The sequence below is a fragment of the Salvelinus alpinus genome, chromosome 5, assembly GCF_045679555.1.
Source record: "Salvelinus alpinus chromosome 5, SLU_Salpinus.1, whole genome shotgun sequence".
Taxonomy (NCBI): Eukaryota; Metazoa; Chordata; class Actinopteri; order Salmoniformes; family Salmonidae; genus Salvelinus; species Salvelinus alpinus.
In genome coordinates this window covers 12355961-12374905 of record NC_092090.1, presented here as the reverse complement: position 1 = coordinate 12374905, position 18945 = coordinate 12355961, and the positions used below count along the sequence as shown (strand labels likewise).

The 18945-nt window shown below is 42.5% G+C and overlaps 3 protein-coding genes across 12 annotated transcripts in view; 2 read left to right on the top strand and 1 right to left on the bottom strand.

Moving 5' to 3' along the window:
- Window positions 1–2027, bottom strand: part of ttc17 (tetratricopeptide repeat domain 17) — a 28419-nt gene extending 26392 nt beyond the window's left edge. The window contains exons 1-3 of one of the 3 annotated variants that reach the window (XM_071400643.1): window positions 1814–2027; window positions 756–845; window positions 262–431 (exon numbers count right to left, since the gene is read on the bottom strand). In XM_071400643.1, coding sequence (XP_071256744.1) covers window positions 262–431; window positions 756–845; window positions 1814–1981 — 428 coding nt within the window. In that variant the 5' untranslated portion in view covers window positions 1982–2027. The remainder of the gene's footprint in view (window positions 1–261; window positions 432–755; window positions 846–1813) is intronic. The other 2 variants (XM_071400641.1, XM_071400642.1) reach the window with 2 other exon arrangements.
- Window positions 2028–2050: 23 nt separating this feature from the next.
- LOC139575572 (uncharacterized) lies at window positions 2051–6991 on the top strand. Of its 6 annotated transcripts, none has more exons than XM_071400650.1 (10): window positions 2051–2210; window positions 2856–3075; window positions 3212–3250; window positions 4226–4342; window positions 4440–4475; window positions 4845–4904; window positions 5074–5307; window positions 5851–5954; window positions 6172–6340; window positions 6518–6991. In XM_071400650.1, exons 1-10 carry the CDS (start codon window positions 2128–2130, stop codon window positions 6743–6745), a joined length of 1290 nt encoding a protein of 429 aa, XP_071256751.1. In that variant the 5' UTR covers window positions 2051–2127; the 3' UTR covers window positions 6746–6991. The 6 variants fall into 6 exon arrangements, with proteins under 6 accessions (XP_071256751.1, XP_071256752.1, XP_071256750.1 ...); XM_071400651.1 differs by having other exon boundaries at window positions 2056–2210; window positions 2856–3054; window positions 4422–4475; XM_071400649.1 differs by having other exon boundaries at window positions 2056–2210; window positions 4422–4475.
- A 150-nt stretch (window positions 6992–7141) lies between these two features.
- LOC139575571 (uncharacterized) lies at window positions 7142–18932 on the top strand. 3 transcript variants are annotated; one of them, XM_071400647.1, is made up of 11 exons: window positions 7142–7642; window positions 11150–11354; window positions 11526–11558; window positions 11694–11749; window positions 11862–11958; window positions 12209–12244; window positions 12461–12520; window positions 14154–14387; window positions 14575–14678; window positions 18075–18243; window positions 18423–18932. In XM_071400647.1, the coding sequence occupies exons 1-11, from the start codon at window positions 7620–7622 to the stop codon at window positions 18648–18650; spliced, it is 1245 nt and encodes a 414-aa protein (XP_071256748.1). In that variant the 5' UTR covers window positions 7142–7619; the 3' UTR covers window positions 18651–18932. The 3 variants fall into 3 exon arrangements, with proteins under 3 accessions (XP_071256748.1, XP_071256749.1, XP_071256747.1); XM_071400648.1 differs by lacking the exon at window positions 7142–7642 and adding an exon at window positions 7659–7892 and having other exon boundaries at window positions 11150–11353; window positions 11524–11558; XM_071400646.1 differs by lacking the exon at window positions 7142–7642 and adding an exon at window positions 8040–8430.
- The last annotated feature ends 13 nt before the right edge of the window (window positions 18933–18945 follow it).

Here is an 18945-nt window from a genome sequence, read left to right as displayed (position 1 = left end):
TGTCATGACCTCTAACATATGTGACGTGATCATCCAACGTGTGTATATTGTATGTTGTTGAAAATCACCCCCAAAAATGCCTCATGTCATCGGTCAATGTCAATGATAAGATGAAGCCGTTTTGGAGCACAACCAATGGTTACATGGCCCGGATGACATATGTCAACATCCCTTATCAGTGCTTCCCCTTGATAATGAGTTATGTGAGGGCACATTAGTAACAACCAAATGATTGGTGAAGAGTGCACAGCCTGGGCTTACCTGATGTCTTTACTCTCCAGGGAGATGTAGGTACCATCGTAGAGATCCAAGTCTCCCAGGGGTACTTTAGCCGTGACACAGTCGGCATCCTCTTTATAGTGCCTCTGCTCCAAGCCAGTGTCCCTGTCCTCATTCTCCTCAATGTGAATCTTCTGAGCGACAAGCTGCTTCTGCACAAAGCAGGGGTCAGAGACATGAGATTCAGACCTTTCAGTGTGGCTTGATTTGGAAGCAATGCTATATCTTACTGGGAAATAAAGAAAGGAAGACAGGTTTCCCCATCTGATGTGATCCAATATATTCTTCAATAATCTATGAGTATTAAATGACTATTGAACTGCTGTGAATATTGGAGATATTGCATCTTTCAAGAAAGGGAGAGCACAGCAGTATAGATGTTTCACACTGTGGGCCTTGGACTAACATTGTTAAACCAGGAAGTAGAGCAATAGGCTATGAGCACAGTGAGGTAGTCATTAAAAGGTCATCATCACCTCTAACTTCTTCAGGTAGTTGACACGGGTCTCCTGTCGCATGAAGATGACAAGGTCATGTGGATGTTTAAGATTCAAAGGAGAGTCAACCTGCAAAAAAATTGAAAATGTTAGTCTCAAAATAAACAGTGACAGTACTTGTTTTCACTCTATGACTCGACCCCAAAGACTAAAGACCTCAGAGTCCGCTGACCACAGTACACGTGAAGTGAGACAACACCAAAACAGAATTGAGGCAGAGGAACCTGGCTGATTTGACACCGTAATTACGTAGTAGTAGCAGCTAGGTAATCTTTGGTTTTCCCCCAATCCATCCGTGTTAGATAGTTTGGCCACAGCTGACAGAATGTCAATGGCTAAATAGTCTGAACATTTAATGCCCTTCTAAACATCACGTGTAAGTGGATACTTTAGATTGTTGCTATACACAACTAAAGGTTACATCAAATATATTTCTATCTAAACCCCTTTTATTTATGAGTTTACATCAAGCCCGAAGCACTATTTTACATTCAATTCACCTAGCTTTGATGCAACCAAGAGAGTTTTGACATTGTGCTGGATGTCAAAACTCTTGGTTGCATCGAAACTACTAGTTAGCTGGATGTGCCGACTCTGAGTCTGTCAGCTCTGTTGTGCCCATTATCTTTGAGCCCAGTAGCTAATTAGCTAGCTTACCAACCTACTACCTACCAATCCCCTATCTCTAGTTTGCTTTATTTCCGTTTTTCTAGGATGATTGGATGCCTTTAGTTAGTTAGAGCTAGCTAATATGTAAGTTAATTAACTGGCTTACCCAGAGACCCCGTTCTCTAACTAGCTAAAGTTATCTATCTAGGGGGTCAGCATTGCTGCATTACTGTGCTAGCAAAAGTCCCAGAGAGGAACTTAAGTAGTTCATTGGCAATCGATGGTTGACAAGCTAGTATGAGCCTGCAGCTGTGTTAGCAAATGTTAGCAACAGCAAAGTAAAGTCAAAGATACTGGTTCTACCTATATGTGATAAAATCGTTAGCTAGCTAGCAACATACGGTTATAAACACGGGCCGTTAACGTACTTGCTGTTGAATTTTTCCATCTTCAGTGACAACCCAGTGGGTGGTAGCTCCTCCGGGTTCGGCCAATATTATACATAGTAGGATAAAAACCTTCCCTTGAACTGACACTTTTCGGGAAACGTTTACATAGGGCAGAGACCCAGAACTGATTTTCCTGAGGTCCGCCATTTTTCTGTCTTCGTTACAGATGTGTTGTGGCAGAAGAAGAAGAGGCCGAAAAAATGTAACTTCCTGTGTGTCACTTCCTTGTTTAGTTTTTTTTCTCACATTCCTTGGTCTAATAGTTGTTAGCTAATACTAGCTACCTAGCAAAAATGCCAGGGCGTTGTTCAGCTTTCAACTGTAGGAATACGTTTAAAAATGTTAAACATAAAACAAACAAGGTTACATTTCACAGGTAAGGCTTGCAGCATTTGAATAACGTCGGCATTTGGCCAACTAGCTAGTCAGCTTACGTTAGCTATAGTGCTTGCTTAGCTTGTGTAGCTAGCTAGGATTTCCAGTAATACATCGGCTATACCTTGATTTTGACGAATGTGACATAAATGTTAGTTACCTTATCATAAAGAAAACGTGTAACTTCTAAACAAATGAACACCCCTTAGTAGCCCGGCCTAAGTGCTCGCTGTTTCATCCCAGTCTTTTGCAATTTGCAGTTCAAGCAATAACAAAGCAGACACCCCGCCACTGATTTTGGTAAATAGATGAGGGATGGGGCTGGATAAATGTAACTACTGTCAAATTCATACACAGAGCTATGAATGCAAGGACTGACCAGAGGCAGTGACCATCCATGATGTCAAAATGATAGTTTTAGCAATGTTGTGAGGCTATAAAGTGTTTGTTTACAATTACAAACGTATATTTGGGGTTCTGGTGGGATATGACATTTGATCTAAGCTCATGATGCATTTATAAGTTATATTCTTCAAGAATAAATGGTTATATATAATTCATTTAAAAGTCCAAAAATGTATGTTACAATCACAGATTGCCCTGTTGTTTACATGTTGTTCTTTTAACCTTTTTCCCATGTTAACAGCTTCCCAAAGCGTGATCCTAAACGAATAAAAGAGTGGGTGGGTCAGATGAAATGGAAAGACTGGCAGCCAACCCCTCATTCCTTACTGTGCTCAGAGCATTTTGAGGAGAGGTGCATGGATAGAACTGGGCAGACAGTGCGTTTACGTGATGATGCAATACCAACTATCTTTGCCTTTCCTAGTCACCTACAAAAAAAGGTATTTAGTGAATTGAGGCAGGTGTGTTGTTTTCATTTAAACTATTAGACCTAACTGAGTCTGGCGGGTGTGAATTTAACATAGGAGGGATTCTTGAAACGTGCTTTGTCTTTGTTGGTTGAGTTGAACTGTGTGTTTTATTGTTGAGTTCTTGTAGTTTCAGAAAACAGCCGGAAGGAGGAAAAGAGTGACCTTGGTGAGAAATGCAACATAAAAAAACATGTAATACTGTACTACCAGTTTTCCATTGGTGTTGCTGTTTACTCTGAAGGATGTGTAAAATGTAATACCAGTTTTCCATTGGTGTTGCTGTTTACTCTGAAGGATGTGTAAAATGTAATACCGGTTTTCCATTGGTGTTGCTGTTTACTCTGAAGGATATGTAAAATGTAATACCAGTTTTCCATTGGTGTTGCTGTTTACTCTGAAGGATATGTAAAATGTAATACCAGTTTTCCATTGGTGTTGCTGTTTACTCTGAAGGATATGTAAAATGTACTACCAGTTTTCCATTGGTGTTGCTGTTTACTCTGAAGGATGTGTAAAATGTAATACCGGTTTTCCATTGGTGTTGCTGTTTACTCTGAAGGATGTGTAAAATGTAATACCGGTTTTCCATTGGTGTTGCTGTTTACTCTGAAGGATGTGTAAAATGTAATACCGGTTTTCCATTGGTGTTGCTGTTTACTCTGAAGGATGTGTAAAATGTAATACCGGTTTTCCATTGGTGTTGCTGTTTACTCTGAAGGATGTGTAAAATGTAATACCGGTTTTCCATTGGTGTTGCTGTTTACTCTGAAGGATGTGTAAACTGTAATACCGGTTATCCATTGGTGTTGCTGTTTTTTTGTCGTTTTTTTACCAGGCAAGTCAGTTATGAACAAATTCTTATTTACAGTTAACTGCCTTGTTCAGGGGCAGAACGACAGATTTTTACCTTGTCAGCTCAGGGATTCGATCCACCAACCTTTCGGATACCGGCCCAACGCTCTATCCACAAGACTACCTGCCCCCCCATATCCTTCAGATTTTTACATATCTGAAGGATAGTAATACTGTACTACCAGTTTTCCATTGGTATTGCTGTTTACTCTAAAGGATATGCCACAAATGTATTTCCCTTTTTGATTTCACAAATAAAAGTGTATTTTGCCTCTACTGGTGATATCAGTTTCCAGAGGATCCTGTTCCTGAGGAGTCGACACAATGGGAGAAGTCTCCACCCACTTACTTAAACCACAGTATATGGCACCCAAGTCGTTTCCATGACGACTACTGCGTTCCACAGGTACAAAGTACATATCACACTTATCTAGATTTTTACAAATATTTTTTTACAAATATTTAATTCATGTTTATTTATTTAGTATTTATTTGTTTTTCAGAGTATTGACTGGGCTGTAAAAGACATGCCTAAAGAAGTAAGTTGTGAGTTAGCCCTCATTATGAAGCTGATTGAGCTCCTCATTATGAAGCTGATTGAGCTCATTAAAATTGTTGGTTTGGGAAGGGTTCCCCTAATTCCTTACAGAACAACCATGTATGTATCTTTTGCCAAATATTCCAAATGTTTCCATCCAAACAGCTTAATTTACAGTACCTGCTCAAAAATCCCAGGGAGGAGCGTGTTGAAAAGTAGTGTCACTGTTACTCCCAACCAAAACGATGTTGATGAGGCCCAGACCTCTAGGGCCAGTTGCGTGTATGATTACAGCATCCTATAAAGGTCTTCTATAACCCTAAACCTTTCCATACTCATGCTTTAATAACTGAACTCCTGACCATTTCAGGTCCCATCTGCAACTTTAGAAAAGCAAGGTCTTATCTTTATCCCCAAGCACGCAATCAAGGTAAGGTTTCTGACAGACCATTGTATTCTGGACAGCGGGCAACAGGATTATTTTGACCCATGTCAACTTAAACGGTTACTGTCATGTGTATTCCCCAGACCATTCCCTCATGTTAATTGATGTGCATATAACTACACATTATAACTGCAAATTACTTTATCTGAACCAGATCAAGGAGAAATGGCAATGGCTGACAATGGATGTGAAGGGACCATTTCCGGAGACCAAAAGTAGACACAAGTTTGTACTAACTGTAATGGACTACTACTCCAAATGGATGGAAGCCTACCCCATGAAGACCAACAACAGTAAAGAGATTGCCAAAATCATCTCTGACCTCATCTCTCGATTTGGCTTCCCTGTTGGAATCCTGTCTTGTTTGACTCGAGCACACATTTTAGAGGTAAGAGATGCATGCATGTATGGATGTAAGTGTTACTGTACTGCCCTAAATAAATAAAAATGTTTTGGGGGGAAATTAAGTGTTGCACTAAGTTATCTCATGAATATTAAGTACCAGGGGTGGAACCAAAATATTTTTCCAATCGTTTCGCTCTGAGCAAAACCATCATTTGTGTAGTTCCGTTCCACTGTTCCGACCAGCAAAATAAAGTTTCACTGTAAGGTCTACACCTGTTGTATTCGGCGTATGTGACAATAACATTTGATTTGATGTTCAGCAGGCAGGCACTGGAATACGTTTCTGAGTGACAGAGTGAGGGCTTTGCATAGACGCTTTGTAGCAATTTTTTGTGGGCCTGGAAAGTAAAATTACTTTATTAACCGGTTCCCATTGTTTTTAAACAACGGTTCTGATCCGGAACAATATAGATCACTTTCGTTCCCGGTTCTGATTCTGTTACTCCTAAAATGTTGTTTTCTGGTCCTGTTCCCTGAACCGGTTCCAACCCCTGTTAAGTTCCCCTTCTCTTTTTAAATTTTACAGATCAACTCGGCTTTGGGTGATCTGAAGAAACTGGCATGCCAACTCATATTCTACCGTCCTCTGGGAGTGTCACTGGATCCAGTAACAAAGTCCCTCATAGACCGGTTTGTCCTCCAATGTACCTTGCTACACAGCCACCTGATTCTAAAAGCTTATACTATGGATAATAGTCTACTAAATAGAATTGGGATAATGATTGCAATAATCTTTTGTCAGTTTACTGAATCCAAACACATGTCATGCTAGCCCAGCTGACTTACTGACTTGTTATAATATGCATGTGTTTTGTTTTAATACATTTCTCATCCTATACCTGGACAGGTTGGTGTCAGATTTGGTGAAAGACCATCCTGACCGTTGGGATGTTTACCTGGCTGCCAGTGTGTTCAGCTTCTGCTGCAAGGAGCACCCCACCACTAGACAAATACCCCTGTCTCTGCTGCGCTGCGGAGGGACTCAGTCTGTCCCCACCTCACCAAGAAAGCTGCCTGTAAGTTGGAGACTGAGCATGTTTAGACTTTCCCACTCCTACAACAAAACATACTCATATTATTGATTCCCATTGAATGAATGAAGAAAATGCACATAGAAATAGGTTTGAATTATATCATATTTTAGTTGAGCCTTTATACTGACTTGTGCTTTGACCAACCTGTTTGCATTGAAGGACAATGGGATAAAAGGAAGGACCTTTGTCATACTAGATGCCCAGCCACCTCAAAGGGAAGTCCGTGTGGAATGCAATCAGTGCAGTCAATGGAGCACGGTCAGCCAGGACTCAGAGCTGAAGAGATATGAGGAGATGAAACTTGGGGATGAGGACTACACCCACACCTGTGTGAGCTGCAGGGTGGCCATGAGCTGCAGGGTGGCCCTGGAGGTCATGAGGGGTTAGCAGACAAGGACACGAAGAATTGGATGTAAATGAGAAAGCTTTTCAAACAAGGACTGAAAAGATGGAGGATATAATAAGGACGTTGGAAACCAAGTGGTGATGAAGGAAGAGATTGATGTTGGAGTGAAAAAAGGTTCCTAGGGGAAGAAGTTTGAACAATAGGAGTTTATAATGTGTATATACTTATATGTTTCTCAGTCATAAATGTTTTTGGAATAAAATAAAAACAGATAGTGTTGTTTTCAAGTTATGGGGTAGCTGCAGTCCAATATGGCAACCAGAGATAGGGAGAGTGGGCGTGTCGAAAGGAAAGGAGTGGGCGTGTCGAGAAACATTTGCAGTTTTAAAGTTCTATATTACACATTTTGTCATGAGGCCAAGAGAAAATGTTGCAGTTTTAAAGCTAATTTCCAGGAATTCTACACTTTTTGCCATGGGGTAGTGAAAACAATGTGCTGTTTTTATAGCTCATTTCATTAATTTGTCCCTATTTTGCCATGAGACTGAGATAAAATGTTGCTGTTTTAAAGCTAATTTCCTGCAAATCTACACATTTTGCTATCATATGCTATCTGGGGGCACTCCGACCTCCATTTTTTGGGGGGATTGGAGCCTATGATAAAATGTGTACATTTGTAGGACATTGGCTTTAAAACTGCAACTCTGCATTTTGACACACCTAATCGCCCATACTCTGGTCGCCATATTGGGCTGCAGCTACCCATACTTGGTATTTTACATGGTGTTATTTTCCTTTCTTCCACCCCGTCCAGTTGGTGGCGGTGTTGCACAACCTTTTCATTTGCCATAAGTCATAAAACCACTAATGAGGAAGAAAAAAATGATCAAGCTCTGTTTGTCTTGTTGAGCTTTGATGCAGAGTTTCTACCTGATAAGGTTAGGTTATATTTATTGCTATTTTGTGAGGGTCTATGTTCAGAACCCGCTATGGTGCCAATGATTCCGACATGGTGCAGCATTGTGTTGAAGGGAGATCCCACGATGTGAGAAATATGCAAGATCGTCAGATGGAGTGTACAGTTCGGACAGAGAAAGCACTGTATCAACTGTGGGGGTGCCCAATGCAGCTGGGGATCCGAAATGCCACCCCCCTGAAGAGAGAGAGATCCAGTTTAAATGAGTTTTAGTAAGGTTGTATTTCTTGCGTTTATAACCATGGCAATGAACTGCACTGCACTGATGGAGCAGAAATCACAGCAGATTGATGTGGTAGTTGCAGCAGCAGATTGATGTGGTATTTGCAGCAGCAGTGTGAGATTTTAGTGCAGAAGATCCACGGGGAGTTTTGACAGAAGGGGTTTCATCCTCCCAGGCCGACAGCCTGGTGTAGGATCATTTAGGGAGAAAGTAGTGGGATGGGCTGGTAGGTTTTTTGGAGATAGTATATAGGTGCAGGGTTAGATGGTGATGAAATGTTAAGATTTTCCCATTCCACCTTTCCCTTTTATTTTTGGGTGACCAAATGTGCAATACGCACTCCGACCTTCGAAAGGTAGAAATACATAACACAACGTCTAAGTCTGCCGGAAATTCTCACGAAGAAGGAAAATATCAACAATTTGTAAATCAGAAATGTCATGTTCAGCTTACAGCTGTAAGAATAGAGGACATGATACATATGATAAAAATAATCAGTTGCGTGCTAAAAAAGTTAGGCTTCACAGGTAAGGCTTGCAGCATTTGACTAACAACACGATATTAGCTAACAACGTGTTAGCCAACAAGTTAGCTAGCAGCTAGCGAAGCTAACGTTATATTGTGAGGATAGCTGAGAGACTAACAGTAATTGCGATGTAATAGAACGTGCCGTATTATAACTTATCATAACAAACTAGTTAGATAGCTAACGTTATTACTATATTTGTTTTTGTCTTAAAGCTAAACAAACAAGTCCTGATGTTGTAAAGGGATCTGGGAATATGTCCATTGCAATGATTTTTTAAATTCGGCTATTGTCGATATTTAGGCTAGCCATAACTGTTTTTCTATAACATACCCAAAATATAAGGTTTTATTACTCCATTGTTTACAAAACAATGATGTAAACAAACAACACATAGCTCCAAAATATGTTTCAACCCGTCATGGGGTGTATTCACTAGGAACCAAACATAAGCAAACGAAACGGAGAGGGACCACCTGAATTTGACCAATAGAAACTCTTTGTTTTCTTTGCAAACCGTTTCCCGTGTGGAGTAAACGGTTTCCTTTGCAAAACATTGTTAAACGGAACGAAACGGAGAGGGACCTGCCAGTAGTTGTACTAACTAGAGAAACTGTGGTTGTAGTTGTAAAGCAGCATGTCTAATGACTACACCCCTGATGATGTCATGGACTGTCATGAGATTACCTAAAAACATGCCACTTCGATACAACTATGATTTTTTTTCGTAGCAGATTAGAAGAATTAATGTAGCAAGTTAGGAGAATGCTTTCCTAACCTGCTACGAAAAGTCACATGTATCAAAGTGGCATGTTTTTAGGGAGTCCTGGACTGTCATCCCTTGCATCTAGAGCACTATGGGGTTACATTTCCTTAAAGCCCCATCCCTAAACTGTATACCAAAACAAGTGTCAAGGACACCTGTTTTCTCTGAATTAGCTTCAAAGGTCCAGCACTATCACAAACGTGATTTCCTGTGTGTATATACACTGCTCAAAAAAATAAAGGGAACACTTAAACAGAGCCCTGCAAAATGACCTCCAGCAGGCCACAAATGTGCATGTGTCTGCTCAAACGGTCAGAAACAGACTCCATGAGGGTGGTATGAGGGCCCGACGTCCACAGGTGGGGGTTGTGCTTACAGCCCAACACCGTGCAGGACGTTTGGCATTTGCCAGAGAACACCAAGATTGGCAAATTTGCCACTGGTGCCCTGTGCTCTTCACAGATGAAAGCAGGTTCACACTGAGCACATGTGACAGACGTGACAGAGTCTGGAGACGCCGTGGAGAACGTTCTGCTGCCTGCAATATCCTCCAGCATGACCGGTTTGGCGGTGGGTCAGTCATGGTGTGGGGTGGCATTTCTTTGTGGGGCCGCACAGCCCTCCATGTGCTCGCCAGAGGTAGCCTGACTGCCATTAGGTACCGAGATGAGATCCTCAGACCCCTTGTGAGACCATATGCTGACACATGCACATTTGTGGCCTGCTGGAGGTCATTTTGCAGGGCTCTGGCAGTGCTCCTCCTTGCACAAAGGCGGAGGTAGCGGTCCTGCTGCTGGGTTGTTGCCCTCCTACGGCCTCCTCCACGTCTCCTGATGTACTGGCCTGTCTCCTGGTAGCGCCTCCATGCTCTGGACACTACGCTGACAGACACAGCAAACCTTCTTGCCACAGCTCGCATTGATGTGCCATCCTGGATGAGCTGCACTACCTGAGCCACTTGTGTGGGTTGTAGACTCCGTCTCATGCTACCACTAGAGTGAAAGCACCGCCAGCATTCAAAAGTGACCAAAACATCAGCCAGGAAGCATAGGAACTGAGAAGTGGTCTGTGGTCACCACCTGCAGAACCACTCCTTTATTGGGAGTGTCTTGCTAATTGCCTATAATTTCCACCTTTTGTCTATTCCATTTGCACAACAGTATGTGAAATTTATTGTCAATCAGTGTTGCTTCCTAAGTGGACAGTTTGATTTCACAGAAGTGTGATTGACTTGGAGTTACATTGTGTTGTTTAAGTGTTCCCTTTATTTTTTTGAGCAGTGTATATATATCCACACTCTGAGGTTGGAATAATATTGTGAAAATTATGATATTAGCCTTTTAGTGTAAGAGCTGTTTAAAAAGACTGCCTGAAATGTTTTGGTGGGATGGAGTTTTGGCCTGCCAGGCGCTAAATTAGTTGATAGACCAATAAGAAAGAGAATCCAAACCTATTTTTCAGTTTTCCCCTCCCCACTCAGTCCCCTCCCCACTCAGTCCCCTTCCAGACAGTCCTAGCTAAATTCTTGCTTGAGAAATTGCTCTTTGCTAAGGAGCTATTTTAGTTTATTTTTGACCATTTTATTTGAAGTAAGATACTTAATTGTTACCCAGAAATGATTTTGGTATTGAGATAAAATCAGCTGCATTGGACCTCTCATCTCTGTTGATCATTATGAGTTATTTTAATTTTATTTAACTGTTATTTAACTAGGCAAGTCAGTCTTGTTTACAATGACAGCCAAACCCTAACCTAGACAACGCTGGGCCAATTGTGCGCCGCCCAATGGGACTCCCAATCACGGCCACTTCTGATACAGCCTGGAATCTAACCAGGGTTTGTAGTGACGCCTCTGGTACTGAGATGCAGTGTTTTAAAACGCTGCGCTACTCGGGAGCCCTGTGAAGTTGTTACTTTTTACTTATTTCTTTTTTACTTTGTCTCATGCCATCAGATTTCCGCTGAGTGACGCCAAAAGACTAAAAAAGTGGATCCATCAGACGAGACTGAAAGCCTGGAAGCCAACCAAAAGCTCCAGACTGTGTTCCGAGCATTTCGAGGAGAAGTACCTGATAACACCCTCAACTGGGCGTGGTGTTCGTTTACGTAATGATGCCATTCCAACTATATTTTCCTTTCCTAGTCAGTTCCCAAAAAAGGTAATTTGTGAATTGATGCAGGTGTATTTTTCTGTTGAAAGTTTTTGACTGGGTCTTTTTCAAAATGGTTATTATTTTGATGCATATGATAAAATCTTGAATCATGCTTTGGCTTTGTTGGTTTGAACTTTTGAGCGGCGTGTTTTTATTGTTGAGTTCTTATTGTTTTAGAAAACAGCTGGAACGAGGAAAAGAGTAACCTTGGTGAGAAAAAAACAAAACAAGTCGTCCTACTAGTTTTCCATTTGTATTGTTTTTGATATGGCTAGGATACACCCTTTATTCTCAATCTTTCACAAAGGAAATTAACTATGTATTAACCTCTACTTGTGATTTCAGTTTCCTGAGGATCGTGTTCCTGAGGATGTGTCATCAATTCAAGCTCAGCCAAAGTGGTACTCAAAACCAATACAGTTTGTAGGAGCTATAGGTTATGAGCCAATGTTGTGAAGAAATTAAGCAATTAATTATTTCCCTCTCTTGATTCTTCTTGTAATGAAACATTAGCTCTGCAGAGTCAACACGGTTGAAGAAGACTCCCAGTTACTTAAACCACAGTATATGGCACCCAAGTCGTTTTCATGACGACTACTGTGTACCACAGGTACAAAGTACATATCACACTTATCCAGACCTTGAATCGTCAAATACATGTCATGTCAAAAAACTTGAGGCGTGCTTTATTTAGCTCGCCCAGGTACAATAACCAATGGAACACTGTCTTTCCAGCCTGCACACCAGGTAAGCTAAATGAAGCGCACCTCGTGTTTGAGTATTTGACACAGGTCTACTCTTATCTGGAGTTTTTACATTTCTGGTGATATTTCATGTAATCTTTTTTTTCATTTTTGCAGAGTATTGACTGGGCTGTGAAAGATAAACCAAATGAAGTAAGTGGTAGCTCTTATGAGGCTGATTGGGCCAATCAGAATCGATCGATTGTGCCCATCTCGCAACCAAACAATCCTGATTGGCTCAAACGTGGGCTACATTGAAACTCATATACGGCTAGTTGTGTGTATGATCAACAACATTGTATAAAGGCTTTATATACCCCCAAACCTTTATTTCCTGCTTTAATCACTGAACTCTCCTGACAATTTCAGGTCCCACCTTCAGCTTTACAAAAGCAAGGGCTGATCTTTATCCCCAAGCTTGCAATCAGGGTAAGATTTCTGACAGATGGGCTTATTCTGGAAAACAGAAAACAGGCAACAGAGGGTAGTGCGTACGGCCCAGTACATCACTGGGGCCAAGCTTCCTGCCATCCAGGACCTCTATACCAGGCGGTGTCAGAGGAAGGCCCTAAACATTGTCAAAGACTCCAGCCACCCTAGTCATAGACTGTTCTCTCTGCTACCGCACGGAAAACGGTACCGGAGCGCCAAGTCTAGGTCAAGTCTAAGAGGCTTCTAAACAGCTTCTACCCCCAAGCCATAAGACTCCTGAACATCTAATCAAATGGCTACCCAGACTATTTGCATCCCCCCCCACCTCTCTCTTTGACACCGCTGCTACTCTCTGTTATCTATGCATTGTCACTTTAATAACTTTACCTACATGTACATATTACCTCAATTACCTCGACTAACCGGTGCCCCCGCACATTGACTCTGTACTGGTACCCCGCTGTATATAGTCTCCACATTGACTCTGTACTGGTACCCCCCTGTATATAGTCTCCACATTGACTATGTACCGGTACCCCCTGTATATAGTCTCCACATTGACTCTGTACTGGTACCCCGCTGTATATAGTCTCCACATTGACTCTGTACTGGTACCCCCTGTATATAGTCTCCACATTGACTCTGTACCGGTACCCCCTGTATATAGTCTCCACCTTGACTCTGTACCGGTACCCCCTGTATATAGTCTCCACATTGACTCTGTACCGGTACCCCGCTGTATATAGCCTCCACATTGACTCTGTACTGGTACCCCGCTGTATATAGTCTCCACATTGACTCTGTACTGGTACCCCCCTGTATATAGTCTCCACATTGACTCTGTACCGGTACCCCCTGTATATAGTCTCCACATTGACTCTGTACTGGTACCCCGCTGTATATAGTCTCCACATTGACTCTGTACTGGTACCCCGCTGTATATAGTCTCCACATTGACTCTGTACTGGTACCCCCTGTATATAGTCTCCACATTGACTCTGTACTGGTACCCCGCTGTATATAGCCTCCACATTGACTCTGTACTGGTACCCCGCTGTATATAGTCTCCACATTGACTCTGTACTGGTACCCTGCTGTATATAGTCTCCACATTGACTCTGTACTGGTACCCCGCTGTATATAGTCTCCACATTGACTCTGTACTGGTACCCTGCTGTATATAGTCTCCACATTGACTCTGTACTGGTACCCTGCTGTATATAGTCTCCACATTGACTCTGTACTGGTACCCTGCTGTATATAGTCTCCACATTGACTCTGTACTGGTACCCCACTGTATATAGTCTCCACATTGACTCTGTACTGGTACCCCGCTGTATATAGTCTCCGCATTGACTCGTATATAGTCTTGCTATTGTTATTTTACTGCTGCTCTTTGAGTACTGGTTAATTTTATTTCTTATTCTTTTTTTATTTTTTTTAAACTGCATTGTTGGTTAAGGGCTTGTAAGTAAGCATTTCACTGTAAGGTCTACACCTGTTGTATTTGGCGCATGTGACTAATACAATTTGATTTGAACAAGGTTATTACATTCTGTATTACTTTTATGTCTTACTTTAAAAAAAAAATGTAATCCTTTTAAATATAATTTTATGATATTTGAGCCAGATCAAGGAGAAATGGGATTGGCTGACAATGGAAGTGAAGGGGCCATTTCCAGAGACCCAAATTGGACACAGATTTGTACTAACTGTAATGGACTACTACTCAAAATGGTTGGAAGCCTACCCCATGAAGACCTGCACCAGTAAAGAGATTGCTCAAATAATTTCTGACCTCATCTCTCGCTTCGGCTTCCCTGTTGGAATCCTGTGTTGTTTGGGTGTAATGCTGACTTTAGAGGTAAGAGATACTGTGGTTAGTTTATAGAGATGGTATTGTGTAGTTTCTTATGCAGTATGTGCAGCATGTATTTATGCTAGCGTTACTGTACCACCACCTGAAAACAAAATCAGTTGTATTGGTTGTATTGGTTGCACCAAATGATCTCATGAATATTAAGTACCCCTTCTCTTTTTTAATTTTACAGATCAACTCGGCTTTGGGTGATCTGAAGAAACTGACAGGCCAACTCATATTCTACCGTCCTCTGGGAGTGTCACTGGATCCAGTAACAAAGTCCCTCGTAGACCGGTTTGTTCTCCACTGTACCTTGCTACACAGCCACCTGATTCTAAAAGCTTATGGATAGTTTGTTGCTTGTCAAATCACATTTTATTTGTCACGTGCTGAATACAACCTTACAGTGAAATGCTTACCTAATAAAAATAAGTGTGAAGTAAAAGATAAGTAAAAAAAGAAAGAAAAAAAAAGTTACAAATAATTAAACAGCAGCAGTAAAATAACAAGTGGGGCTATATACAGGGGGTACCGGTACAGAGTCAATGTGGAGACTATATACAGGGGGTACTGGTACAGAGTCAATGTGGAGGCTATATACAGGGGGTACCGGTACAGAGTCAATGTGGAGACTATATACAGGGGGTACCGGTACAGAGTCAATGTGGAGACTATATACAGGGGGTACCGGTACAGAGTCAATGTGGAGACTATATACAGGGGGTACCAGTACAGAGTCAATGTGGAGACTATATACAGGGGGTACCGGTACAGAGTCAATGTGGAGACTATATACAGGGGGGTACCGGTACAGAGTCAATGTGGAGGCTATATACAGGGGGGTACCGGTACAGAGTCAATGTGGAGACTATATACAGGGGGGTACCGGTACAGAGTCAATGTGGAGGCTATATACAGGGGGGTACCGGTACAGAGTCAATGTGGAGACTATATACAGGGGGGTACCGGTACCGAGTCAGTGTGGAGACTATATACAGGGGGTACCGGTACAGAGTCAATGTGGAGACTATATACAGGGGGTACCGGTACAGAGTCAATGTGGAGACTATATACAGGGGGTACCGGTACAGAGTCAATGTGGAGACTATATACAGGGGGTACCGGTACAGAGTCAATGTGGAGACTATATACAGGGGGTACCGGTACAGAGTCAATGTGGAGACTATATACAGGGGGTACCGGTACAGAGTCAATGTGGAGACTATATACAGGGGGTACCGGTACAGAGTCAATGTGGAGACTATATACGGGGGGTACCAGTACAGAGTCAATGTGGAGACTATATACAGGGGGTACCGGTACAGAGTCAATGTGGAGACTATATACAGGGGGGTACCGGTACAGAGTCAATGTGGAGACTATATACAGGGTGTTACGGTACAGAGTCAATGTGGAGACTATATACAGGGGGTACCGGTACAGAGTCAATGTGGAGACTATATACAGGGGGTACCGGTACAGAGTCAATGTGGAGACTATATACAGGGGGTACCGGTACAGAGTCAATGTGGAGACTATATACAGGGGGTACCGGTACAGAGTCAATGTGGAGACTATATACAGGGGGTACCGGTACAGAGTCAATGTGGAGACTATATACGGGGGGTACCAGTACAGAGTCAATGTGGAGACTATATACAGGGGGTACCGGTACAGAGTCAATGTGGAGACTATATACAGGGGGTACCGGTACAGAGTCAATGTGGAGACTATATACAGGGGGGTACCGGTACAGAGTCAATGTGGAGACTATATACAGGGTGTTACGGTACAGAGTCAATGTGGAGACTATATACAGGGGGTACCGGTACAGAGTCAATGTGGAGGCTATATACAGGGGGTACCGGTACAGAGTCAATGTGGAGACTATATACAGGGGGGTACCGGTACAGAGTCAATGTGGAGACTATATACAGGGGGTACCGGTACAGAGTCAATGTGGAGACTATATACAGGGGTACCGGTACAGAGTCAATGTGGAGACTATATACAGGGGGTACCGGTACAGAGTCAATGTGGAGACTATATACAGGGGGGTACCGGTACAGAGTCAATGTGGAGACTATATACAGGGGGTACCGGTACAGAGTCAATGTGGAGACTATATACAGGGGGTACCGGTACAGAGTCAATGTGGAGACTATATACAGGGGGGTACCGGTACAGAGTCAATGTGGAGACTATATACAGGGTGTTACGGTACAGAGTCAATGTGGAGACTATATACAGGGGGTACCGGTACAGAGTCAATGTGGAGACTATATACAGGGGGTACCGGTACAGAGTCAATGTGGAGGCTATATACAGGGGGTACCGGTACAGAGTCAATGTTGAGACTATATACAGGGGGGTACCGGTACAGAGTCAATGTGGAGACTATATACAGGGGGTACCGGTACAGAGTCAATTTGGAGACTATATACAGGGGGTACCGGTACAGAGTCAATGTGGAGACTATATACAGGGGGTACCGGTACAGAGTCAATGTGGAGACTATATACAGGGGGTACCGGTACAGAGTCAATGTGGAGACTATATACAGGGGGTACCGGTACAGAGTCAATGTGGAGGCTATATACAGGGGGTACCGGTACAGAGTCAATGTGGAGACTATATACAGGGTGTTACGGTACAGAGTCAATGTGGAGACTATATACAGGGGGTACCGGTACAGAGTCAATGTGGAGACTATATACAGGGGGTACCGGTACAGAGTCAATGTGGAGGCTATATACAGGGGGTACCGGTACAGAGTCAATGTTGAGACTATATACAGGGGGGTACCGGTACAGAGTCAATGTGGAGACTATATACAGGGGGTACCGGTACAGAGTCAATTTGGAGACTATATACAGGGGGTACCGGTACAGAGTCAATGTGGAGACTATATACAGGGGGTACCGGTACAGAGTCAATGTGGAGACTATATACAGGGGGTACCGGTACAGAGTCAATGTGGAGACTATATACAGGGGGTACCGGTACAGAGTCAATGTGGAGGCTATATACAGGGGGTACCGGTACAGAGTCAATGTGGAGGCTATATACAGGGGGTACCGGTACAGAGTCAATGTGCGGGGGCACCGGTTAGCTGAGGTAATATGTCCATGTAGGTAGAGTTAAAGTGACTATGCATAGATTATAAACAGAGTAGCAGCAGCGTAAAAGAGGGGTCTGGGTAGCCCTTTGATTAGCTGTTCAGGAGTCTTATGGCTTGGGGGTAGAAGCTGTTAAGAAGCCTTTTGGACTTGGCGCTCCAGTGCCGATTTGATGACCCATGCCAAATCTTTTCAGTCTCCTGACGGGGAATAGGCTGCGTGGATAGAGCACTATGTGGCAGGCTGATTGCCTTCTATCATTGCAAGATAGTTCAGTGAGTCAGTCGCAAGATTGGAAGAATTTACTGTAGAATATTGAAGTCGCCAACGGAAACATGTTTGACACTTGATTGGAACAAACACGTGCTGTTACCAGTGCATTGCAACCCAGACATTGCTTAACTTTTAAATAATTTTTCAAGAAGCGCATCGGTACTAAATAGAACTGGGTAATGATTGCAATAATCTTTTGTCAGTTTACTCAATCCAAACACATGACATGCTAGCCCAGCTGAGTTGTTATAATATGCATGTGTTTTGTTTCATACATGTTTTATCATCACCTGGACAGGTTGGTGTCAGATTTGGTGAAAGAACATCCTGATCACTGGGATGTTTACCTGGCTGCCAGTGTGTTCAGCTTCTGCTGCAAGGAGCACCCCACCACTAGACAAATACCCCTGTCTCTGCTGCGCTGCAAAGGGACTCAGTCTGTCTCCACCTCACCAAGAAAGCTGCCTGTAAGTTGGAGGCTGACCGTGTTTAGACTCACAGGTCACAACTAAAATCACCAATGAATGAAATAATGTACATCAAATATCATAGAAATAGGTATTTTTAAAGACTGAATAATATTGTCATATTTTTTCTTTTAGCTTTTAAACTGACTTGGGCTTTGATCACTCTGTTTGCATTGCAGTACAATGGGATTAAAGGAAGAACCTTTGTCATACTAGAGGCCCAACCACCTACAAAGGAAGTCTGTGTGGAGTGCAATCAGTGCTTGGAATGGATGTTGGTCACTCAGGACTCTGAGCTGAAGAGATATGAGGAGATGAAACTTGGGGATGAGGACTACACCCACACCTGTGTGAGCTGCAGGGTGGCCATGAGCTGCAGGGTGGCCCTGGAGGTCATGAGGGGTTAACAGACAAGGACACGAAGAATTGGATGTAAATGAGAACGCTTTTCAAACAAGGACTGAAAAGATGGAGGATATAATAAGGACGTTGGAAACCAAGTGGTGATGAAGGAAGATGTTGATGTAGGAGTGAAGAAAGGTTCCTAGGGGAAGAAGTACGTGTTGTGTATGTATTTGTATAAGTTGCTCTGATGACCCTTTTGTCATTAAAAACAACGGTATAAAGTGTTTAAATTACATTTTGATTGTGTTTCTTAAATAAAAACTGTAAAATGTTATCTGAATAAATTTAGAACAGTTG

What these genes read in the sequence shown, in the direction of transcription:
- LOC139575572 (XM_071400649.1), top strand. Translation starts at nt 2,128, where the DNA reads ATGCCAGGGCGTTGTTCAGCTTTCAACTGTAGGAATACGTTTAAAAAT. An exon ending in CTCGAGCACACATTTTAGAG is followed by an intron (nt 5,308 to 5,850) that starts GTAAGAGATGCA and finishes TAAATTTTACAG; the next exon opens with ATCAACTCGGCTTTGGGTGA. An exon ending in CCTCACCAAGAAAGCTGCCT is followed by an intron (nt 6,341 to 6,517) that starts GTAAGTTGGAGA and finishes TTTGCATTGAAG; the next exon opens with GACAATGGGATAAAAGGAAG.
- LOC139575571 (XM_071400646.1), top strand. Translation starts at nt 8,339, where the DNA reads ATGTCATGTTCAGCTTACAGCTGTAAGAATAGAGGACATGATACATAT. An exon ending in ACGACTACTGTGTACCACAG is followed by an intron (nt 11,959 to 12,208) that starts GTACAAAGTACA and finishes TCATTTTTGCAG; the next exon opens with AGTATTGACTGGGCTGTGAA. An exon ending in TCCCCAAGCTTGCAATCAGG is followed by an intron (nt 12,521 to 14,153) that starts GTAAGATTTCTG and finishes TATTTGAGCCAG; the next exon opens with ATCAAGGAGAAATGGGATTG.